Source organism: Calliphora vicina, chromosome 4, assembly GCF_958450345.1.
Source record: "Calliphora vicina chromosome 4, idCalVici1.1, whole genome shotgun sequence".
Lineage (NCBI taxonomy): Eukaryota > Metazoa > Arthropoda > Insecta > Diptera > Calliphoridae > Calliphora > Calliphora vicina.
The window spans coordinates 114,728,129-114,752,653 of record NC_088783.1 but is presented as its reverse complement, the minus strand read 5'-3'; the positions used below and the strand labels follow the sequence as shown (position 1 = coordinate 114,752,653).

The window sequence follows — 24,525 nt, the reverse complement described above, 5'->3', positions numbered from 1 at the left end:
AGAAGATTAGTCTGAGAATTTCCCAAACTTTTGCAGAGGATTTGTGAACACACGACTCTTTAGATCAAAGAACATATTTCTACAGTGTGAAAGCATGCGGATTTTCTTCATTCCTTCTCTATAGTCCTAAAACAAGAGCTATGTTCCCCTTCCTGAATCATATGAATCCCCTTGCTTACAGTCCTCAAGATTTAATAAGAGTTTATTCGATTTAAAGTATATTTTTTTTTTGACAATTTCCCACACTTTTGCATATGATTTGTGAACACTCAAATTTATCACTCTTTTTAGATAAAAGTCATCATTCTAAAAGACATCATTCAAGCGGAATTTCCTCATTCCTAATACTATTACTTAGCCAGGACATAGAGCTTTGACATTGAATAGGAATTCTGCTATGATAAAGCATATAAAGCAAAGGATTTCCTTTGTGAATTGAAGATACATGCTCATTTGACATTACGCTGATGGAAAAACCCTCCTTTGTAGTCTTAAAACATGATACATTTTACACTTCCCGAATCTAATGTATCCTCAACATACTACGTAGCCAGGACAAAGAGCTTTGAGATTGAATAGGAATTCTGCTATGATAAAGCAAAGGATTTCCTTTGTGAATTGAAGATACAACCTCATTTGACATTATGCTGATGGAAAAATCCTCCTCTATAGTCTTAAAACATGATACATTTTACACTTCCCGAATCTAATGGATGCTCAACATTCTGATCTTTAAGATTAAGCTGAAATTTTTCAAGTTAAAAAAATGTTTGTTGTGGAAATACCCTCCTCTAAACTATTATACCAATCAATATGTTGGCCTTTCCGGAATCTAAAGGATTCACATGACATAGGATGTGGCATATTACTCAGCTACAGCTTTAAAATAAGGAAAATCTTCTTATTCCTAATACTACAAGCTTCACATGACTGAAATCTATGGATATTGATGGGAATTTCACAAAATTGAACAGAATAGATTCATAAATTTCCTTTAACTTTGTGAAATCAATTAAGGGATATAGCCGTTTGCTTCATTGAATGAAGGAACATCGTTCTACAGCCTTAAAACCAAAGGAATCTCCTCAATCCTAATGCTATTTCACTTACATCATTGAAATCTCTAGAAATTTATTCGAATTCAGCCTCAAAACAACTAAAATCTTCCTGTTCCGAATACTGCAACGTTCTAGTGACATAAATCTATGGATGTTGATTAGAATTCTTTAATTAATTCATGAATTTCCTGCTCTATTGTCTAATCAATTTGGGAATATATCCGTTTCCTTCATTAAATAAAGGAACATATTTCCACAGACTTAAAACCAAAGGAATCTCTACATGTCTCCAAAAAGTAACGGAAATATATGGAAACTTATTTGAATTCTATTTTAAATTAGGTAAAATCTTCTGTTCCAAATACTGCTAGCTGCACATGACTTAAATCTCTGGATATTTTTTAGAGTTCCTCAAAATTAAACAAATTTAGTTCATGAATTTCCTTGGCCTTTGCGAAATAAATTTTGGGTTATAGCTGTTAACTTCAGTGGACGAAGAAACATTCTTCAGTGGAGGAAAAAACATCCTTCTGCAGCTTGAAATTATGCTAAATCTCCCGTTCCTAATGCTACTAGCTTCCTATGATTGAAATATCTGAAAATGGAAGAGATGTCACCACTACCTTCGCGTTCTAAACAAATCTTTCTTCTGCATTCTGAAAACCAGTAAAATCTCCTTCATTTCCTATAATTTTCTACCATAACCAGCCTTGTTAACTTAAGTTTGTTTAAACATTTTACTATATAATTTGCCCTGTTAAGTTGTTAATCTTTTTGTCACAAATATTACAAAGGGTTAGGATTTGCAAGGATTCAAACAAATCCTTTCCTTTTATATATTTATTTTAACACATAACTTTCTTATCTAGTCCTTTTAATTTGCTAATACATATTGTTTTATACTCATACATACATAGTGTCATATGTTTTCTTTTATTTTTATTAAACATTTTTGTATTTGTTTGAAGAAAAGTTTTATTATACGTTTAGTTATAATTTCAATAATTGTTTTACAAATGTACAAATTTCGCAAATTTAATATTAAGTAAAAATTATTAACATTAAGTTACTCAAAATTTATATAAATTAATACAACAAACAAACAAACAAACAAAAAAAACACCATAGATTTAAATAAAAACAAAAAGTTATTTTTTATACAAAAACTACAAACAATGAGTTTATAAATTATTTAATAAATGGGGAAGAAGGGAATGGGTAAATGTCTTAAAATAATTTCAATCTCACCGTTCCTAAAACTTCTAAATGGTCTTCCAATTGAACTTTGTCGAACTTTGAGCGCAGCTGTCCTTTCCTGGATTAATGGGTACGTCAACAAACTAAATTGTCAAATTTGGTACGATACCAATCTACATGAGATCCAAGAGCGTCCAATGCATCCCGAAAAATACATTTTGGATTTTGGGCTGGAGGCGTCATTGCTCCCAATTTCATTCAGAACGACATTGGCCATCATCGTCACCGGCGAGCACTATATGTCCATGATTACCAACTTCTTTTTGTGGTTTCAACACGACCGAGCTTTGTGCCTCGCAGCTCATGACACATTGGACAATCTGTACGAGCGATTTGAAGGCATGGTCACTCACGTGGAGGAGCTGTGGATACCGAGTGCGATTTGATTCCGTTACACTTTTCCTTGTGGTGTTTTCAGGTCTATTCGCAGGTCTAAGCACCCTCAAAGCCAACATAATCCAAAATTTGACATTTCGGATGCAAGCAACACTACATCTGACGGGGTCCTTGACTGTTCGAGCGCAGGGAACTACCACGTTTACCAACCAACCAAGTCCTTAAATTTCCAATACTTCTGCCGATTACATCACAACCTTGTAACACAATCTCAAAGCTTTAAGAAAGTCTCTTAAAACAAGTGAAATATGAACGGTTCCTAAAACCACCAGATTCACATCTCTGGAAATTACATCAAATTTTCCAGAAATCAACGTTGTTAGGAGAAAATTTATCATTCCCGAAGCTATTGGCTTAACATGACTTTGATATTGAAGATTAACTACTGAGGAAGGCTTCGCAAAATATCTCTCCCTAAGATTTACATACAATTTTCCAGAAAACAACGTTGTTAGACCATGATTTTCCCTTAACATTTTGGGTTATTACTGTATCACACTCAGCTGATGTAAAAACAAGTTTATGTAGTCTGAAAACAGGAGAAAATTTACCATTGCCGAAGCTATTGGCTTTACATGACTTTGATATTGAAGATTCACTACTGAGGAAGGCTTCGCAAAATATCTCTCCCTGAGATTTACATAAAATTTTCCAGAAATCAACGTTGTTAGACCATGATTTTCCCTTAAAATTTTGGGTTATTACTGTATCATACTCAGCTGATGTAAAAACAACTTTATGAAGTCTGAAAACAGGAGAAAATTTACCATTCCCGAAGCTAATGGCTTAACATGACTTTGATATTGAAGATTCACTATTGAGGAATGCTTCGCAAAATATTTATCCTTGAGGACTCTCCATAGAGCTCTGTGTAGTCCTCTTCTAACCCAAACCCAATCTAGTCTACTTTATTTGAATTCCCTTTTTTCAGTTCAACAAATAAGCGTAGAATTAGCAAATGCAGTTTAAACACACAAGTGTTAAAGTTCCTTTCATTGATTACATCTGTTACTCATTTAACTTTAGCCAACTACGCCCATTCTTTTTGCCACCTATTAGCTAAACAGCTAGTTTTCCTTTATAAATCCCACAAACTAGCAATGCACTTAAAATATTAAGTATTATTCTGCATATCAAACAACATGTTTGACAGTTATTTGGGCACGTGGCAATAATTACCAGGCTACTTGTCAAGCCACCATTGGACTATTCAAAAATGTCCTACATTTGGGCCAGCAGAAACCTCAGAAATGGAAAGCTCTCTACTATATGTGTGCTAGTGCCGTTATCCTTCAGTTAAAGTTATTTTTTCGAGCACGTCGAAATGTGGGTTAAGAATCATTAGGATGTATTAAGGTATTACAAAGCTTTCATGTTACTTTTCTATTACACATTGCCAAGTTTTCATTTTCCCTTTACAATCTTTTCAAGGAAATGGATTTTGATCAAAACTTACAGCATAAAAGCAAGTCAAATTTTGCCAGAGCATCAAGGAACATCCTTCTTTGGTCTTTAAACATGTGAAATCTCCTAGTTGCATTCACACGACTGTTAAGGACAAAGGAACATCCTTCTACAGCCTAAAAATAAGTGAAGTCTCCCCGTTCCTAAAACTACTAGCTGCACATAACATAAATCTTTGGATATTGATTGGAATTCCCCAAAATTTAACGATATTTATTCATGCATTTCCTTTACCTTTGTGAAGTCAATTTACAGACGCAAATGAACAACATTTATTCAGAATTTTTTGCAGCATTTTTATGAAATCCATTTGGGGATATAGCCGTTTCCGTTTCATTAGATGCAGGAACGTTCTTCTGCAGCCTTAAAACAAAATAAATCTTTCCATTCCTAAAGCTATTATACTCACATGACTTAAATATCCGGAAATTTATCTGAATTCAGCCTTTAAACAAGTGGAATTTCACATCCTTCTACTACTTGAAAATAAGTGAAATCTTCTCGTTCCTAAAACTACTAGCTGCACATGAGGGAAATCCTTGGATATTGATTGGAATTCCACAAAAGTGAACGATATTTATTAATGAATTTCCTAAACCTTTGTGGAATAAATTTAGGCATATAGCCGTTTCCCTTACTGGGTAAAAGAACTACAGCCCGAAAACTAAGGAAATCTCCTCATTCCTAATGCTATTACACTCAAATGACTGAAATCTCAGGATATTTATTTGAATTAAGCCTTAAAACAAGTGAAATCTCCATGTTCCTAATACAGCTAGATTCAAAAAGGACAGAGGAACATCCTTCTACAGCTTGAAAATAAGTGAAATCTTCTCGTTCTTAAAACTACTAGCTGCTCATGACGGAAATCGTTGGATATTGATTGGAGTTCTACATGAATTTCCTTTACATTTGTGGAATCAACTTATTGGGTGAAAGAACATCTTTCTACATCCTTAGTTCTTCCAACTCTCGCTAATATTGATATTTAAACTAGTCCCCATAGGTACATTGAAACTTTGACAGTTGATAGCGGCCATATTGTTGAAGCTACATCTGTCGAATTGGCCGTGATTTGTTCAGTTGGTTTTGCCAAATCACCCTGGTTGAATATAGCGTTCAATAAGCCGTGCAAAAGATAAAATTTTTTTATTAAAATGGGTGTTCTATTCGGACAATGTTCCGCGTGCTTCGCCCTTTTTACAGTCGCCCTACCGAGAGGATTATTCCCAGTGTGGTGGATAAAGTTAAGTCAACGATACGACACATAGGTCCATCACAAGAATTCGGCCTTTCACAGACCACAACTTGGCAAATTTTGCGTCGTGACTTGGGCCTGCACCCGTACAAAATTCACATTACTCAGGTTCTGAAGGTAAACGACCATATAGCAGTTGGAAACTAACTCTAATTATCATCAAAAAATCATCTTCATCCTACCGAGAGGACTATTCCCAGTGTGGTGAATAAATTGACGACGAAACGAGAAAGAAATCCACTGAAAACATCGCCGCTATCCGTGAGAGAAGCAGGAGAATCCGAGGATGTCGATTTCGCTGCCCACACAACAACTCGGCCTTTCACAGACCACAACTTGGCAAATTTTGCGTCGTGACTTGGGCCTGCACCCGTACAAAATTCACATGACCCAGGTTCTGAAGGTACACGACCATATAGCAGTTGGAAACTAACTCTAATTATCATCAAAAAATCATCTTCATCCTACCGAGAGGACTATTCCCAGTGTGGTGAATAAATTTGAGTCCACTGGTTCAGTAAATACTGAACCATAACGACGATAGTTCTAGAAGATCCAAGATCCATTGAAAACATCGCCGCTATCCTTGAGAGAAGCCGGAGAATCCAAGGATGTCGATTTCGCTGCCCTGACAACAACTCGGCCTTTCACAGACCACAACTTGGAGAATTTTGCGTCGCGACTTGGGCCTTCACATGCAATGAAGAAAACTTAAGGCGAACAGGCTTAAGGGCATAAATAGCCTGATAATTGTGTTTACATTTTGATTTGTTTCCATGTTTCTGTGTTTGTTGCTGACTTTGAGGACTGTTGCACCCTTAACACGTGCATAGTAATTTAGCAATCAAAGAAAAACCCTTACATTAATTTAATACATGTCAAAACCACGCCCTTTGCACAAATTAAATTAAATCAAACTACAAATTAGCCCTACACATACCTAACTCTTTAAACCAACTAACATAACAATTGCAAAAGTAACCAACATTCAGTAAATCTCTCTAAAACCAACAACATGTTCGATAAACTTTGGGCTCGTGGCAATAATTTACGGGCTACGCGAGAAGCCACCGATTATCTATTCAAAAATTTTCTTTATCTGGGCTTGCAGCATCCCGAGAAGTGGCAACGACTTCATAAGCTGTATTCGCTGATATTGAATTTATTTGTGCTAGGATGGTATCCGATATCATTCATTGTAAGCTATTACTTCGAGTTCAGGAATATGACAGTGTCGCAACTGTTGACATCAATACAAGTGGCCTTCAATGTGTGGGGTATACCATTCAAAATTGCTACAATGCTCATGTCGCTGAGACATCTATATGAGACCATGGATGTAATGGACATTTTGGATGCTCGCTGCGATCGTCAGGATGAACGTGAGAAAATTCGTCATTGTGTTATGGTTGGTAATCGTTTGACCATGGTTTACATGCTTGTCTATTGTACATACGCCGAGGTTACACTGATCGCATCGGTGAGTATGGGTCAGCCGCCATATTCATTATATATACCCGGCATCGAATGGCGCAATTCTAAGCAGGAGTTTGCTGCTCAGTGTGTCATTGAATTTGTGCTGACAAATTTGGCGTGTTGCCATGAGGCAGCCGAAGATGTGTATTCTGTCATTTATGTCTATGTTATACGTACGCATATGCAAATATTGGTGGAACGGGTGAGGAGATTGGGCAAAGATTTGGAGACCACAAATGATGAATGCTATGAGCAGTTGGCGATGTGTGTTAAGGATCATCAGAATTTGTTAAGGTTAAGGAATACAGAAGTTTTTTTTTTTGCACGACTTATCCTTGTAAATTACTGACATTATAAACTCTCCTCGCTTCTCTATCCAGATTAATAGATATTATCAGCCCCGTTATCTCGAAAACCATTTTCATACAATTTATGATAACCGCCATTATACTGGGCACCACTCTAATAAATATTATGATATTTGCCGACTTTTCTGCCCAGGTAGCCTCGGTAGTTTATATGCTGGCAGTCTTGGTGCAAACCTTCCCCTGTTGCTATCAGGCCACTTGTCTAATGGAGGATAGTCAGCAGCTAACATTGGCCATTTTTCATTGTGAGTGGATTGATAAGGATATACGCACTCGTAAAATGCTGATATTCTTTATGATGCGTTCCCAGTTGCCCGTTACTTTAACGGCCTTGAAATTGTTTCCCATTACTCTGGACACTAGTTTGGCGGTAAGTTTAATGTGTTATATTTTAATTGTTTTCTTATATTATGGTTTTATTTGTATTACAGATTGGTAAATTTTCATTTTCCCTTTACACTCTTATCAAGGAAATGGATTTTGGTCAAAATTTTAAGGCCTAATGGAATATCAGTCGCACTTTAAAGGTTTCATAGAAATACAAGGTTGGATAATTGATGCTGACATGTTTTACAAGTGTTTGAAATATAAAAATAACTTTTAATAAATGTAGTATATATTTAGTTTGATGTCTTATTATAATAAAATTATTTAGCACCAAGTCTTACTAGAAGACAATGAACCAAGTGTTGTTTTTCTGTTCTGAACCAGAACTGAACTAACAGAACTAGAACAGAACTAGAACAGAACTAGAACAGAACTAGAACAGAACTAGAACAGAACTAGAACAGAACTAGAACAGAACTAGAACAGAACTAGAACAGAACTAGAACAGAACTAGAACAGAACTAGAACAGAACTAGAACAGAACTAGAACAGAACTAGAACAGAACTAGAACAGAACTAGAACAGAACTAGAACAGAACTAGAACAGAACTAGAACAGAACTAGAACAGAACTAGAACAGAACTAGAACAGAACTAGAACAGAACTAGAACAGAACTAGAACAGAACTAGAACAGAACTAGAACAGAACTAGAACAGAACTAGAACAGAACTAGAACTTTAATTTCACTCCATATACGTCCTGCTGCTATTCCTTCAAGCTTCAACCACTCTCCTCCATGGATTAGCAGGTCTTCCTTTTCTTCGACTACCCTGCGGTTACCAGTTAATTGCCGTTCGAGTGATATTGTCTGGGGTCTTCCTCAACCGAATCTAGGAGTCTTCCACTTCAATGATTGCACAACGATAAAGAGTGTTCGCATATTTTGTTGGTCATGTTGAGAAGACCAGTTCTTACACTGGAATAAGTTACTTTTTTTGGGAGGTCCAAAGAAGTTGCAATTGTCCAAAATTCGCATATAAGTGGGAGGAAAATAACCAAAGAATCTACCTTCAGTAGTTGCGAGGCAATGTAGTCAGGGGCTTGTTGGGCTTAAGCGCCCTAATAGCGGACACAAGTTCTGGTATGACCGGGCAAGTTGAGCTGATATCTTGCCTTTGTTGGTGGTGCCTGCAGCTAAAAATTCCGTGCTGTCCCGTTAGCATATTTGACAGCTGTTCCGCTTAGTTGTTCTACCATATACGGATCTATTCATCTTTTGAAGTTATTAAGCCCCCGTTCTTATCATCAAGAGGTTTAGTTTTTGGGAATTTCGTCCTGGTTAGCCTACTTGATAGTGGCCATATTGTTGAAGCTACATCTATCGAATTGGCTGTAATTTATTCCGTTTGTTTTACCAAATCACCATGGACGCAAAAGCTACAGGTATTCATCAAAAATGCTTCAGTCTCATATGCAGAATATTCCGGACTAACGACTTCAGCAACACGGATCTCTGGAACCTTAATAACGAGGAACCCATACTAACACAAATAAAACGTAGGAAATGGAGGTGGATCGGCCATACTATCAGAAAGAATCCTGACAGTATAACAATAATGAGAGTGGAATACTCAAGGCTCAAGAAGGCGCACGATACTCCAAAAAAATAGGACAATGCAATCTTAAATGGAAAGACGCGGAAACAACAGCAACAATGGAAATGCTTTGTGGAAGCCATACAAGATTCTGCATAACCGAATATAATACTCTTACTTGTATTTATTTAAATTTAAACATAGAAAGCGCTTCATTAAACACCCTTTATTCATTTTAATGCTAAAACTACTACATTCATTTACTAAAAATTTTCTATTCAAACCATATTTTAGTGCTGAGTACTCAGTTTCCTCTTAGTCCTTTAAGTTTTTGCCAAAATCCATTTCCTTGATAAACGTATACAGAGAAAATGAGAACTTGGCTATCTGTAACAGAAACAAAGATAAACAAATCAAAAAATCTAGAATAAAGAATTTCTCCAAAGAAACTCCTCACCCCCAAACTGGTATTCAAAGTTATGGGAAACAATTTTAAAGCGGTTAAAGCCACCGGTGTCTGGGAACGCATCATAAAGAATATCATCATTTTGCGAAAGCGTATATCCTTATTAAACCACTCACAATGAAATATGGCCAATGTCAACTGATCACTGTCATCCATTAGACAGGTGGCCTGATAGCAACAGGGAGAGGTTTGCACCAAAACCGCTAGGAAATATACAACCGAGGCTATCTGGGCCGAAAAGTCGGCAAATATCATAATATTTATTAGAGTGGTGCCCAGTATAATGGCGGTTATCATAAATTGTATGAAAATTGTAATCGAGATGACGGGACTGATAATATCCAATAATCTATAAAGAGATAGAACATGCTCAATGCTTTCAGAATTTAACTACCAAAATTCAACTACCTTAACAACTCCTGATGATCCTTAACACATAAGACCAATTGCTTGTAGTCATCATCATTTGTGGTCTCCTCATCGGTACCCAATCTCTTGACACGTTCCACCAATATCTGCATATGAGTGCGAATGGCATAGATATAAATGACCGCATACACATCATCGCCACCCTCGTGCATGCAAATCAAATTCATAAGCATGTATTCCAGGAACGACTGTACAATAAACTCCAGCGTAGAATTTCGCCAATCCATGAGGGGTATAATCACAGAATATGGTGGTTGTCCCATCAACACCGATGTGATCATGGTTAGAGCTGTGTACAGCATATAGAATCCTATAAAGAATATGGTCAAACGATTGCCAAGCATGGCACAATAACGAATTTTCTCTTTTTCATCTTGTCGTTGGCAGCGAGCATCCAATATGTCCATTACATCCATAGCCTCATGTAGACGTTTCAATGATATCACTACTGCTAGAAATTTGGCCGGCAAACCCCAAACATTGATGGCCACTTGCAATGAGGTCAACAATTGTACGGGTGTCATTTGCCTGAAGCCGTAATAGAAACTTAAAATGAATGAAATGGGTAAAAATACCAAAGCACTTAGATTCAGCATAACTGAATACAGATAGTATAGAGGTTTCCATTTTGGTGGTTGCTGAAATCCCAGATAAAGAAAATTCTTGAACAGATATACAGTGGCTTCTCGCGTAGCCTGTAAATTGTCGCCACGACCCCAAAATCTATCGAACATGTTGCTTGATATAAAGATACTGACTCACTTAATGGTTGTCTGGTTATCTACAATACAATACTTGGAAGCGTTAGTTCCCTTAATTAAATAAACACATTTTATAAACATTGTTGAAGAGGGCGTGGTTTTGCCACGAGTTTTTAATTTTTGACTGCTGAAAATACTTGCCAAATACATTTTATTTACATTGTAGCAGAGGGAGTGGTTTTGCCAAGTTAAACTAAAGGCAGGGTTTTTAATTTTGGCTGCTAAACATACTTGCAAAATATAGATATTAGTCAAGGTGCAAATTTAGCAAAGACATCAACACAGAAACATGGAAACAATTACAATTTCAACAGAATTAAACTGTTCCCTCCTACCACAATCAACAAAAAAAAAAACTTCCTTCAGTTGGTACGACTCTTACAAGAACGTTTTATTCCTACTTAGTTCTAGTTCAGTTCTAGTTCTGTTCTAGTTCTGTTCTAGTTCTGTTCTAGTTCTGTTCTAGTTCTGTTCTAGTTCTGTTCTAGTTCTGTTCTAGTTCTGTTCTAGTTCTGTTCTAGTTCTGTTCTAGTTCTGTTCTAGTTCTGTTCTAGTTCTGTTCTAGTTCTGTTCTGTTCTAGTTCTGTTCTAGTTCTGTTCTAGTTCTGTTCTAGTTCTGTTCTAGTTCTGTTCTAGTTCTGTTCTAGTTCTGTTCTAGTTCTGTTCTAGTTCTGTTCTAGTTCTGTTCTAGTTCTGTTCTAGTTCTGTTCTAGTTCTGTTCTAGTTCTGTTCTAGTTCTGTTCTAGTTCTGTTCTAGTTCTGTTCTAGTTCTGTTCTAGTTCTGTTCTAGTTCTGTTCTAGTTCTGTTCTAGTTCTGTTCTAGTTCTGTTCTAGTTCTGTTCTAGTTCTGTTCTAGTTCTGTTCTAGTTCTGTTCTAGTTCTGTTCTAGTTCTGTTCTAGTTCTGTTCTAGTTCTGTTCTAGTTCTGTTCTGTTCTAGTTCTGTTCTAGTTCCGTTTAGCAGCCAGAATTAAAAACCCTGCCTTTAGTTTAACTTGGCAAAACCACGCCCTCGCTACAATGTAAATAAAATGTATTTGGCAAGTATTTTCAGCAGTCAAAAATTAAAAACTCGTGGCAAAACCACGCCCTCTGCAACAATGTTAACAAAAATGTATTTATTTAATTAAGGGAACTAACGCTTCCAAGTATTGTATTGTAGATAACCAGACAACCATTAAGTGAGTCAGTATCTTTATATCAAGCAACATGTTCGATAGATTTTGGGGTCGTGGCGACAATTTACAGGCTACACGAGAAGCCACTGTATATCTGTTCAAGAATTTTCTTTATCTGGGATTTCAGCAACCACCAAAATGGAAACCTCTATACTATCTGTATTCAGTTATGCTGAATTTAAGTGCTTTGGTATTTTTACCCATTTCATTCATTTTAAGTTTCTATTACGGCTTCAGGCAAATGACACCCGTACAATTGTTGACCTCATTGCAAGTGGCGATCAATGTTTGGGGTTTACCGGCCAAATTTCTAGCAGTAGTGATATCATTGAAACGTCTACATGAGGCTATGGATGTAATGGACATATTAGATGCTCGCTGCCAACGACAAGATGAAAAAGAGAAAATTCGTTATTGTGCCATGCTTGGCAATCGTTTGACCATATTCTTTATAGGATTCTATATGCTGTACACAGCTCTAACCATGATCACATCGGTGTTGATGGGACAACCACCATATTCTGTGATTATACCCCTCATGGATTGGCGCAATTCTACGCTGGAGTTTATTGTACAGTCGTTCCTGGAATATATGCTTATGAATTTGATTTGCATGCACGAGGGTGGCGATGATGTGTATGCGGTCATTTATATCTATGCCATTCGCACTCATATGCAGATATTGGTGGAACGTGTCAAGAGATTGGGTACCGATGAGGAGACCACAAATGATGATGACTACAAGCAATTGGTGTTATGTGTTAAGGATCATCAGGAGTTGTTAAGGTAGTTGAATTTTGGTAGTTAAATTCTGAAAGTATTTAGCATGTTCTCTTTACAGATTATTGGATATTATCAGTCCCGTCATCTCGATTACCATTTTCATACAATTTATGATAACCGCCATTATACTGGGCACCACTCTAATAAATATTATGATATTTGCCGACTTTTCGGCCCAGATAGCCTCGGTTGTATATTTCCTAGCGGTTTTGGTGCAAACCTCTCCCTGTTGCTATCAGGCCACCTGTCTAATGGATGACAGTGATCAGTTGACATTGGCCATATTTCATTGTGAGTGGTTTAATAAGGATATACGCTTTCGCAAAATGATGATATTCTTTATGATGCGTTCCCAGACACCGGTGGCTTTAACCGCTTTAAAATTGTTTCCCATAACTTTGAATACCAGTTTGGGGGTAAGTTTGTTGGGATAAATTCTAGATTTTTTGATTTGTTTATCTTTGTTTCTGTTACAGATAGCCAAGTTTTCATTTTCTCTGTATACGTTTATCAAGGAAATGGATTTTGGCAAAAACTTAAAGGACTAAGAGGAAACTGAGTACTCAGCACTAAAATATGGTTTGAATAGAAAATTTGTAGTAAATGAATGTAGTAGTTTTAGTATTAATAAATAAAGGGTATTGTGTGAAGCGCTTCTTATCTTTATATTTAAAATAAAAACAAGTAAGTGTGTTGTATGTATTCGGTTATGCCGAATCTTGCATACTAACCATACAATAAAATACTTTTCTGATATAAAGGGTCCTCACAAAAGTTGGAGGAAAGATACCAATGAAACCTTATAAACAGAAAGTATTTGAGGAAAACTTCAGCTAGCAAGCTACTTTCGTTTGCGCCCTATCGTGATTTCAACAGACAGTCGGACGGAATATTTCGATTAGGGAACAAGTTTCCTAATTTCATCCGATAGAACAGTGAAACGCGGCCCTTATTGCGTCGGTGCTCCAGCGAATCAATAGAGTTGGATTCCTTTCTCTCACCAACAATCACCTTCGGATAGGATAGTCCTTTCGAGTAGCGGTAGCTCCAAATAGTGTTTGAAGCACCGGCCCATAATGGGAGTTGTATTCCATTTTCGGTCGGATATATGTAGGTGGTGTAAGTAGTGAGGAGATCAGATCAGGAGTGAAGTAATTCCCAGATACTTGAATTCTCATATCCTGAACATCAAGAGCATCTTATTCCACAATATTTAGACCGCCCACAAATACAGAAGAAGCGCAATGGACTGTTGTTCCATGTTGTGTCAGTCTTGCAAGCGTGGAGAGTGACCCTTTTTGCACGACCCCATTCAGAGAGGTCCCGATTAAGAGAATCATTAATTTTTTGCATCAATCTCCGATAGGATTGGTATATAACTGCATGAATATGAATGGCAAATGTTGCTATCGTTTAGCAATATAAGGAATATATTTAGTAGAAGAAAGAACGGAGCCTTGCGGTCCCCCTGATCCCATCTCGACATAAATCAAGAGACATTATTAACGACACCGCCAAAACTGTGAATTGAACGACGCCATTTTTCCGATAGGAAAGGCTAGCAAGTCTCTCTCGTTTAGTACGATCTCTGAGAAATCGCGATATAAAACGAGAGATTATTACCGACACCAAAGCTTTTAGTTTTGATAAAAGAGCACCATGCTAGCGAACTACTTGGAAATATCTAGAGCCACCACTTTACTTTCGACAAAACGATGAATGGAGAGACACCATTTTTCCAATAGGAAGGCTAGCAAGTCTCTCTCGTTTAGTGCGACCTCTGAGAAAGCCCGCTATAAATCGAGAGAAGTTATTAACGACACCAAAGGCAATAGGGTTTGATAAAAGTGCACCATGCCACACTCTAGCAAACGCCTTGTAAATATCTAGAGCCACCACTTTACTTTCGCTAAAACGGTGAATGAAACAACACCATTTTTCCGATAGGAAGGCTAGCAAGTCTCTCCCGTTTAGTTCGGACTCTGAGAAAGAACGCTATAAATCGAGAGAAGTTATTACCGACACCAAAGGCAATAGGTTTTGATAAAAGTGCACCATGTCACACTCTAGCGAACGCCTTGGAAATATCTAGAGCCACACTTTACTTTCGCCAAAACAGTGAATGAAACAACACCATTTTTCCGATAGGAAGGCTAGCAAGTCCTACGTAGAGCGTCCTCGACGAAAGCCATACTGCCTGCCGGTCGCTGAGTAGCTTGTTGAACTCTAAATATTTCACAAGATGATAGTTAACCATACACTCCATAACTTTGGAAAGTGCAGAACAAATTGCTGTTGGGCGATGTCAAGGCAATTCTTCCTTTTTAGGAATTAGCCTGACATTAGCAACCTGATGCCGGCTCGGTATAAAGTGCTGAAAAGCTTAGCTAATGGACGAGCTAGCGTCGAAGAACACTGGTCCAGGGGACTTATTTACGTTGAGATCCGATGGATGGATGTCGGGCATCTGAAATTTCCATGACTTTGCGGCATAAATCAGGCAGAATTTGACCGATGTCATGGGTTATGTTCACTTTGGGGGTCGCTGTTGTTTGTGACTTATTAGCATAGACCTGCGAGTTAAGAAAACTCCACAAGAAAGAGTCTAACAGGGTCTAATCGCACGTGGCTCAATGCCCAGTTCATATCTGCTCCACGTGAGACGACCGACCATGCCATCAAATCGATAGTATAGAATGTCCAATGTGAAGCGTGAAGAGGCTTCCTGTTGAAACCACATGTCGTTAGTTTCTATATCATCAAATTCAGGTGATGGCGCCCGCCGTTGACAGGTGATGGTCTGACCAACGTCGTTCTCAATGATATAGGAACCGATAACGCCGAGAGACCAAAATCCACACCAAACAGTAACTTTTTCGGGATGCATTGGACACTCAGATGCGGATTGGTATCGTCCTAAATAAGGCAATTCTGTTCAAAAAATCATCTTCATAGCTGAACATGATTTCCAACCGCTCCAGGAGCCAGGGGAGAAGTGCGATAATTTTATCATATTGCAAATTGCAATAAAATAAACTGGCACTTTTATGATACCTCTTTTTACTTAAAAATATTTTTTGTAAACTAAAATTATTTATTCATGATTTGCTCTTCTGCTAATTCACACGTCCAATACAATAATGGAATAAAATTTATTCTAACTTAGCTCTACCATTAATTTAACTTAACAAAACTACGCCCCTCTTCTGTTACGCTAATCAAATATTATCTATATTTAGCTTAAATATTGCTATAAAAAGACTTAAAATTAATGACAGATTTTCAAAACCAACTATTTCCTTTTAACGCTTACAACATGTTCGCTAGATTTTGGAGACAGGGCAATAATTTACAGGCTACTCGGGAAGCCGCCGTCTATCTGTTTGAGCTATTTGTATATCTGGGTTTTCGGGAACCTTTGAAATGGCTACAGTTACATCAAGTGTATGCGGTTTTAATCAAGCTAATCGTTTGTGTATTTCTGCCCATATCCTTCGTTTTAAGTTATTCCTATGAATACAGCAAAATGACAGCCGTACAATTGTTGACGTCACTGCAAGCCTGCATCAATATCTTTGGAATACCCGCCAAAGTTTTCACAATAATAGTGTCCATGAAACATTTACGTAGAGCTCTAGATGTTATGGATCTACTAGATGCTAGATGCCACAGTCCGAAGGAATATGATAAAATTCGTCATTGTGCCATGACGGGTAATCGTTTGACAATATTTTATTGCACATTATATTGTGTGTATGTGGAATCTACAATGGTGGCCTCGTTGTGTGTTGGCAAACCAGCGTATGCATTATTTATACCCTTAATAAGTTGGCACAATTCCCTTGTCGAGTTTGTGTTGCATTCGTTCATTGAATTTGTATTGATAAATGTGGCTGTTTTGTATCAAGCGGGCATTGATGTGTATCCTGTCATTTATATCTATGTGATACGTACTCATATGCAGATATTGGTGGAACGTGTCAGCAGTTTGGGTATAGATTTGTCTACCAGTAATGATGAACACTATGAGCAGCTGGTGCTGTGCATTAAGGATCATCAGAATTTGTTAAGGTGTTTATAAATTGAATTTAGGAATTGTTAAAATAACTGCAACTTTTTTCTTTTTATTTCTTTTTATTGGGCACCCCATTATTATCTCCTTTCAGCATTAACTGCAACTTTTTTCTTTTTATTTCTTTTTAGTAGGCACCCCATTATTATCTCCTTTCAGCATTAGTCACTACCGCCCTTATATTGGGCACCACTTTATTAACTCCTTTCGGCAGTACCAGTAATTTTTTTCTTTTTATTTCTTTTTAGTTTTTATTCAGTTCACTATTGTCTGCCCTTAAAATGGGCACCACTTTATTATCTCCTTTCAGCAGTACCAGTAATTTTTTTTCTTTTTATTTCTTTTTAGTTTGGTGGACATTATCAGCCCTGTGATCTCCATTACCATGTTTATTCAGTTCACCATTACCGCTCTTATCTTGGGCACCACATTAATAAATATTTTTATTTTTGCCGATCTTTCTGGACAAATTGGTTCGGTACTCTATTTGCTGGCAGTCTTGGTGCAAACCAGCCCCTGTTGCTTTCAGGCCACTTGTCTAACCGATGACAGTGAGCAGCTAGCATTGGCCATATTTCATTGTAAGTGGATTGGTAAGGATATACGCTTTCGCAAATTGATGATATACTTTATGATGCGTTCCCAGACGCCCATAACTCTAACGGCTTTGAAACTATTTCCCATAACTCTAAACACCAGTGTGGGGGTAAGTTTGGAATGTAAAATTTATTTTATTGTTAAATATTTAATGATTGTGTTTGTTCATTTCATTGCAGATAGTCAAATTCTCATTTTCTCTGTATATGTTTATCAAGGAAATGGATTTTGGACAAAACTTGAAGTAATAATGGAAAAAAGCAACGCATAATTTAGAATTTCAAGTGTATTTAGTAGCTTTACACTTTTATTTAAACTATAAAAGTAGGATTATAGAATTCTGCCACTTCGCCCTAGTTTCTGAACTTATTGTAAATCGGGATTACCACAAATAATAAATTTTTAACACAGAAATTTGAAATCATTCCTTTGAACAGCATGTACGCCAATCTTTGAAAACCAGGCAATAATTCACTGGCTACTCGTGAGGCTACCACTTAGTTAAATGATGATTTGTTTTTACTTATAGCAAAAATCTCCGAATTCCCAATTGAGTTACGAAAAATTCCTCAATTTGGGAATTAAAGGGAATCATTAAAAATAACTGATTCAGAATTCCTGGAAAGCTCTAAAAACTGCTAAATATTGATTTTAATTATATATTTTTACCTATTTAATAAATTTCTTCAACTTTTAGAAATTCCCATTTTGTTATGAAAAATCCCCCATTTTAAGAATTAAACGGGAAACTCTAAAAATTGCTAATTATTAGTTTTTATTATATAAATTTAATAAATTAAAGAAAATATTAAACATTTAGCATAAATCCCAGAATTCCCAATTTTGTTAAGAAAAATCCACAATTTGGGAATTCCTGGGAAGCTTTAAAAATTGCTGAATATTAATTTTTATTATAGATTTTTCCATGGCTTTTGATTCTTCTTTCTAACTCCTAGAATCGCTTTAGCAGTCTAACAACAGAGTTGTTTGTAATCGTAGACCACGAGTGCCTCTCTGACTACTTCGTGAACGGAGAACAGTAACGTCCGGCTTACGAAGACGGGTTTTACTGATACTGGGCGAAGTTTTACTTTAATTAAGTTTAGTTTATTATGAAAAATACGAAAAAAACCTCCCCATCCCAAGGTTTTTATGGAGTATGGGGGTGGTTAGTTTACTAACCACCATGACGATTGGCATTCAAATTCCTAAACAATTTCTTATAAATAAAAAGCCCAAGTGGAAATTGATGCTTAGAATAGAATTCTTTTATTTGATTTGATGTTTCTTCTTATACAGCTAAGACTTAACTAAATATTAAGATAGTGAGTGGGTAATTCATTTCGTACAACGGATAATAATAATAATTATAATAACGCCCTCTAGATTTTAAATTCAAGTTTCACAATTTAGGGTAGACACATGCATACATATATTTATGTAAGTAGTTTTATAAATCCATTTAATATTATGAAATGAAAACTGAATTGAATAAATAAGTCATCAACACAAAGAGGGTTAAACACCCAACTCTGTGGAAATGCATTGACGATATGATTTCAAATATGTTCAAGGATAAATTCAACGGAAATGATTTTTTTTTATTTTAAATAATAAGGTGTTTTAAATTACACCTTAATAAAGTGGCACGCGATGATTTCCATATGTTTATGGAAATGTTAATAGTCAAAATAAATTTTAAATTGTGATGTAACAATTATAAAATTAATGACAGATTTTAAACAGCAATTAGTTCCGTTTAACACTTACAACATGTTCGCCAGATTTTGGAGACAAGGCAATACTTTACAGGCTACACGGGAAGCCACCAACTATCTGTTTGATTTATTTAAATATCTGGGTTTGCAGCCATCATTTAAATGGCCACATTTACATAAAGTGTATGCGATTTTAATGAAACTAATTGTGTGTGTATCTCTGCCCTTATCCTTCATTTTGAGTTATTGGTACGAATACAGTAATATGACAAACGAGCAATTGTTGACTTCACTGCAAGCCTGCATCAATGCTTTGGGTATACCCGCCAAAATTATTGCAATTGTGATGTCCATGCAACGTTTACATCAGGCTTTAGATGTTATGGATCTACTAGATGCTAGATGCCAGATTCAGCAGGAGTATAATAAAATTCGCCAGTGTGCCATGACATGTAATCGTTTGACAATATTTTATTGTACATTATATTGTTTGTATGTAGCAGCTACAATGGTGGCCTCGATGTATAGTGGCAAACCCGGATATGCCTTATTTATTCCTTTAATAGATTGGCACAATTCTCTTGGCGAGTTTTTGTTACAATCGTTCATTGAATATATGCTGATAAATATGGCCATTCTGTGTCAAGCGGCCATCGATGGTTATCCTGTCATTTATATCTATGTTATACGTACTCATATGCAGATATTGGTCGAACGTGTCCAGAGTTTGGGTACAGATTTGTCCAGCAGTAATGATGAGCATTATGAGCAGCTGGTGCAGTGCATTAAGGATCATCAGACTTTGTTAAGGTGTTTATAAATTGTTTTTTTTTTTCTTTTTATTTCTTTTTAGTTTGGTTGGTAGTATTACTATATTAATTTTATCTTATTTTAAAGGGTCTTTCATTAAGGCCTTTCTATCTTAAAATTTAAATAAATTAAGGTTGAGATATCATAGACCTGTCGATGCCATTTTGTAGGGCATCTATCATCGTGCAAATGTCCGACTAGGCTTTTCTGTGTGATACGCATCCAAAATGTCCAATGGCTCTGGCTGCAGAAGTCAGGCTTAATTAGACCAATGGCCTGGATTATGCTGGCTTTGCTAGCCGCTGTAGTTTGTGGTTTAAGAAAAGGTCTAACAGTGGCAAATCACACGATCTCGGTGGCCAGTTCACATCATCTGCACATGAGATGACCATGCCCTCAAATCGCTGTGGCATGCGCTGTGTAGCATGTAGTGCCATCCCGTTTAACCCACATCTCGTTGGTGCCCATCTCATCCAATTCAGACCAAAAGAAGTTGGTAATCATCAACCTATAGCGCTTGCCGTTGCTGGTAATGGCCTTGGCAACGTCGTTCTCAAAGAAATTTTGAACGATGACGCAGACAGCCCAAAATCCACACCAAACAAAGATTTGTTCGGAATGCATTGGACGCTCTTGGATCTCATGTGGATTGGTATCGTTCCAAATTCGAAAATTTTGTTTCTTGACGTACCCATTCATCCAGAAAAGATTGTCATAGCTGATGATGATTTTGTTGATGAAAATTAGGTTCAGTTTCCAGGGACCATCCAGCGAACGGACCAAGTCACGCCGCAAAATTCGCCAAGTTGTGGTCTGCAAAATGCGAAATCGACTGACTCGCATTCTCGTGTACACTGAATAAATGACAGCCAACTTAACCAGATGTAGCTTCAACAATATGACTGCTATCAATAGACAAAGGTTGGAAGTCCCTATTGGAAGACCCTTTAGTTTGGTAGACATTATCAGCCCTGTCATATCTCCATTAATATTTTTTATTCAGTTCTACCGCTATCGCCCTTATATTGGGCACCACTTTATTATTATCTCCTTTCAGCAGTAAATGTAACTTTTTTCTTTTTATTTCTTTTTAGTTTTGTAGACATTGTCAGCACTATCATATCTCCATTACCATGTTTATTCAGTTCACTATTGTCTGCCCTTTAAATGGGCACCACTTTATTAACTCCTTTCGGCAGTACCAGTAATTTTTTTCTTTTTATTTCTTTTTAGTTTGGTTGACATTATCAGCTCTATCATATCTCCATTATTATGTTTATTCAGTTCACTATTGTCTGCCCTCTATATTGAGCACCACTTTATTAACTCCTTTCGGCAGTACCAGTAATTTTTTTCTTTTTATTTCTTTTTAGTTTGGTAGACATTATCAGCTCTATCATATCTCCATTACCATGTTTACTCAGTTCACTATTGTCTGCCCTTAAAATGGGCACCACTTTATTAACTCCTTTCAGCAGTAAATGTAACTTTTTTCTTTTTATTTCTTTTTAGTTTGGTAAACATTATCAGCCCTGTGATCTCCATTACCATGTTTATTCAGTTCGCCATTACCGCTCTCATATTAGGCACCACTTTAATAAATATTTTTGTTTTTGCCGATCTTTCTGGGCAAATTGGTTCGGTACTTTATTTTATGGCAGTCTTAGCGCAAACCAGCCCCTGTTCATATCAGGCCACTTGTCTAATAGACGACAGTGAGCAGCTAGCATTGGCCATATTTCATTGTAAGTGGATTGATAAGGAGAAACGCTTTCGTAAATTGATGATATACTTTATGATGCGTTCCCAGACGCCCATAACTCTAACGGCTATGAAACTATTTCCCATAACTCTAAACACCAGTGTGGGGGTAAGTTTGAAATGTAAAATTTATTTTATTGTAAAATATTTAACTCATTTTATTACAGATAGCCAAGTTTTCATTTTCTCTGTATACGTTTATCAAGAAAATGGATTTTGGACAAAACCTGAAGTAATAAAGGCAAAACGCAAGGCATAATCCAAATGTTCAAGCAATATTTAGTAGCTTTACACTTTTATTTAAACTATTAAAGAAGGATTATAGAATTCTGAAGTTTGTTTTTTAGAATAAAACACTACGCCCTATTTTTACAAGATATTGTAAAATGTATTACCACAAAATTTTTCAAACATATACAATAAAAAAAACCTAAAACACAATAATTTAAACTCTTTCCTTTGAACAGCATGTACGCCAATCTTTGAAAACCTCGTAATAATTCACTGGATACTTTTAACAAAAATCCCTCAATTTCAGAATTCCTGAGAAGCTCTAAAAATTGCTGAATATTGGTTTTTATAATAGATTTTTATATATTTAATATATTTATTCAACTTTTAGAAATTCCCATTTTGTTATGAAAAATCCCCCAATTTGGGAATTAAGGGGAAACTTTAAAATTAGCTGATTATTAGTTTTTATAACATAAATTTAATAAATTAAAGAAAATATTAAACTTTTAGCAAAAATCCCTGAATTCCCAAAAATTGGTAATGAAAAATCCCATATTGGGAATTCCTGGGAAACTTTAAAATTGGCTGAATATTGATTTTTATAGTAGATTTTTACCTATTTAATAAATTTATTCAACTTTTAGAAATTCCCATTTTGTTATGAAAAATCCCCCATTTTAAGAATTAAAGGGGACACTCTAAAAATTATTGATTATTAATTTGTATTACATAAATTTAATAAATTAAAGAAAATATTAAACTTTTAGCCAAAATCCCTGAATTCCCAATTTTGTTAGGAAAAATCCCCCATTTGGGAATTCCTGGGAAGCTTTAAAAATTGCTAAATATTAATTTTTATTATAGATTTTCACATATTTAATAAATTTCTTCAACTTTTAGAAATTCCCATTTTATTTTGAAAAATCCCCCATTTTGGGAATTAAAGCAGAAACTTTAAAAATTGCTTATTATTAGTTTTTATAACATAAATTTAATAAATTAAAGAAAATATTAAACTTTTTTGAAAAATCCCAGAATTCCCAATTTTGTTAAGAAAAATCCCCCATTTGGGAATTCCTGGGAATCTCTAAAAATTGCTAAATATAGATTTTAATTGTAGAAATTTACCTATTTAATAAATTTCTTCAACTTTTAGAAATTCCCATTTTGTTATGAAAAATCCCCCATTTTAAGAATTAAAGGGGAAACTTTAAAAATTGATGATTATTAGTTTTTATAACATAAATTTAATAAATTAAAGAAAATATTAAACTTTTAGCAAAAATCCCAGAATTCCCAATTTTGTAAAGAAAAATCCCCAATTTGGGAATTCCTGGGAAGCTTTAAAAATTGCTGAATATTGATTTTTATGATAGCTTTTTACCTATTTAATAAATTTATTCAACTTTTAGAAATTCCCATTTTGTTATGAAAAATCCCCCATTTTGGGAATTAAGGGGAAACTCTAAAAATTGTTGATTATTAATTTGTATACATAAATTTAATAAATTAAAGAAAATATTTAACTTTTAGCATAAATCCCAGAATTCCCAAAATTGGTAATGAAAAATCCCCTATTGGGAATTCCTGAGAACCTCTAAAAATTGCTGAATATTGATTTTTATGATAGCTTTTTACCTATTTAATAAATTTCTTCAACTTTTAGAAATTCCTATTTTGTAATGAAAAATCCCCCATTTTGGGAATTAAAGCAGAAACTTTAAAAATTGCTTATTATTAGTTTTTATTACAAAAATTTAATAAATTAAAGAAAATATTAAACTTTTAGCATAAATCCCAGAATTCCCAATTTTGTTAAGAAAAATCCCCAATTTGGGAATTCCTGGGAAGCTTTAAAAATTGCTAAATATTGATTTTTATTATAGATATTTACCTATTTAATAAATTTATTCAACTTTTAGAAATTCCCATTTTGTTATAAAAAATCCCCCATTTTGGGAATTAAGGGGAAACATTAAAAATTGCTGATTGTTAGTTTTTATACCATAAATTTAATAAATTAAAGAAAATATTAAACTTTTAGCATAAATCCCAGAATTCCCAAATTTGATAATGAAATATCCCCCATTTGGGAATTCCTGGGAAGTTCTAAAAATTGCTGAATGTTGATTTTTATAGTAGATTTTTGCTGATTTAATAAATTTCTTCAACTTTTAGAAATTCCCATTTTGTTATTAAAAATCCCCCATTTTGGGAATTAAGGGGAAACTTTAAAAATTGCTTATTATTAGTTTTTATTACATAAATGTAATAAATTAAAGGAAATAATAAATATTTAGCATAAATCCCAGAATTCCCAATTTTATTAAGAAAAATCCCCAATTTGGAAATTCCTGGGAAGCTTTAAAAATTGCTGAATATTGATTTTTATAGTAGATTTTTACCTATTTAATAAATTTCTTCAACTTTTAGAAATTCCCATTTTGTTATGAAAAATCCCCCATTTTGGGAATTAAAGGGGAAACTCTAAAAATTGCTAATTATTGGTTTTTATAAC

At 35.4% G+C, this 24,525-nt stretch overlaps 5 protein-coding genes across 5 annotated transcripts; 4 read left to right on the top strand and 1 right to left on the bottom strand.

Annotated features, from left to right (window-relative positions):
• The first annotated feature begins 6,448 nt into the window (after positions 1-6,448).
• LOC135958713 (odorant receptor 7a-like) lies at positions 6,449-7,780 on the top strand. Its single transcript, XM_065509605.1, has 3 exons — positions 6,449-7,203; positions 7,290-7,647; positions 7,709-7,780. The coding sequence occupies exons 1-3, from the start codon at positions 6,449-6,451 to the stop codon at positions 7,778-7,780; spliced, it is 1,185 nt and encodes a 394-aa protein (XP_065365677.1).
• Positions 7,781-9,515: 1,735 nt separating this feature from the next.
• Positions 9,516-10,829, bottom strand: LOC135958712 (odorant receptor 7a-like). The gene is made up of 3 exons (XM_065509604.1): positions 10,075-10,829; positions 9,658-10,015; positions 9,516-9,587 (listed from the first exon to the last, which is right to left on the bottom strand). The coding sequence occupies exons 1-3, from the start codon at positions 10,827-10,829 to the stop codon at positions 9,516-9,518; spliced, it is 1,185 nt and encodes a 394-aa protein (XP_065365676.1).
• A 1,234-nt stretch (positions 10,830-12,063) lies between these two features.
• On the top strand, positions 12,064-13,363 carry LOC135957085 (odorant receptor 7a-like). The gene is made up of 3 exons (XM_065507751.1): positions 12,064-12,818; positions 12,874-13,231; positions 13,292-13,363. Exons 1-3 carry the CDS (start codon positions 12,064-12,066, stop codon positions 13,361-13,363), a joined length of 1,185 nt encoding a protein of 394 aa, XP_065363823.1.
• Positions 13,364-16,131: 2,768 nt separating this feature from the next.
• LOC135957088 (odorant receptor 7a-like) lies at positions 16,132-17,732 on the top strand. The gene is made up of 3 exons (XM_065507753.1): positions 16,132-16,886; positions 17,236-17,593; positions 17,664-17,732. Exons 1-3 carry the CDS (start codon positions 16,132-16,134, stop codon positions 17,730-17,732), a joined length of 1,182 nt encoding a protein of 393 aa, XP_065363825.1.
• Positions 17,733-19,257: 1,525 nt separating this feature from the next.
• LOC135957086 (odorant receptor 7a-like) lies at positions 19,258-22,009 on the top strand. The gene is made up of 3 exons (XM_065507752.1): positions 19,258-20,012; positions 21,525-21,882; positions 21,941-22,009. The coding sequence occupies exons 1-3, from the start codon at positions 19,258-19,260 to the stop codon at positions 22,007-22,009; spliced, it is 1,182 nt and encodes a 393-aa protein (XP_065363824.1).
• Positions 22,010-24,525: the final 2,516 nt, after the last annotated feature.

What these genes read in the sequence shown, in the direction of transcription:
- LOC135958713 (XM_065509605.1), top strand. Translation starts at nt 6,449, where the DNA reads ATGTTCGATAAACTTTGGGCTCGTGGCAATAATTTACGGGCTACGCGA. An exon ending in GATCATCAGAATTTGTTAAG is followed by an intron (nt 7,204 to 7,289) that starts GTTAAGGAATAC and finishes TTCTCTATCCAG; the next exon opens with ATTAATAGATATTATCAGCC. An exon ending in CTCTGGACACTAGTTTGGCG is followed by an intron (nt 7,648 to 7,708) that starts GTAAGTTTAATG and finishes TTTGTATTACAG; the next exon opens with ATTGGTAAATTTTCATTTTC.
- LOC135958712 (XM_065509604.1), bottom strand. Translation starts at nt 10,829, where the DNA reads ATGTTCGATAGATTTTGGGGTCGTGGCGACAATTTACAGGCTACGCGA. An exon ending in GATCATCAGGAGTTGTTAAG is followed by an intron (nt 10,016 to 10,074) that starts GTAGTTGAATTT and finishes ATCTCTTTATAG; the next exon opens with ATTATTGGATATTATCAGTC. An exon ending in CTTTGAATACCAGTTTGGGG is followed by an intron (nt 9,588 to 9,657) that starts GTGAGGAGTTTC and finishes TTTCTGTTACAG; the next exon opens with ATAGCCAAGTTCTCATTTTC.
- LOC135957085 (XM_065507751.1), top strand. Translation starts at nt 12,064, where the DNA reads ATGTTCGATAGATTTTGGGGTCGTGGCGACAATTTACAGGCTACACGA. An exon ending in GATCATCAGGAGTTGTTAAG is followed by an intron (nt 12,819 to 12,873) that starts GTAGTTGAATTT and finishes TTCTCTTTACAG; the next exon opens with ATTATTGGATATTATCAGTC. An exon ending in CTTTGAATACCAGTTTGGGG is followed by an intron (nt 13,232 to 13,291) that starts GTAAGTTTGTTG and finishes TTTCTGTTACAG; the next exon opens with ATAGCCAAGTTTTCATTTTC.
- LOC135957088 (XM_065507753.1), top strand. Translation starts at nt 16,132, where the DNA reads ATGTTCGCTAGATTTTGGAGACAGGGCAATAATTTACAGGCTACTCGG. An exon ending in GATCATCAGAATTTGTTAAG is followed by an intron (nt 16,887 to 17,235) that starts GTGTTTATAAAT and finishes ATTTCTTTTTAG; the next exon opens with TTTGGTGGACATTATCAGCC. An exon ending in CTCTAAACACCAGTGTGGGG is followed by an intron (nt 17,594 to 17,663) that starts GTAAGTTTGGAA and finishes ATTTCATTGCAG; the next exon opens with ATAGTCAAATTCTCATTTTC.
- LOC135957086 (XM_065507752.1), top strand. Translation starts at nt 19,258, where the DNA reads ATGTTCGCCAGATTTTGGAGACAAGGCAATACTTTACAGGCTACACGG. An exon ending in GATCATCAGACTTTGTTAAG is followed by an intron (nt 20,013 to 21,524) that starts GTGTTTATAAAT and finishes ATTTCTTTTTAG; the next exon opens with TTTGGTAAACATTATCAGCC. An exon ending in CTCTAAACACCAGTGTGGGG is followed by an intron (nt 21,883 to 21,940) that starts GTAAGTTTGAAA and finishes ATTTTATTACAG; the next exon opens with ATAGCCAAGTTTTCATTTTC.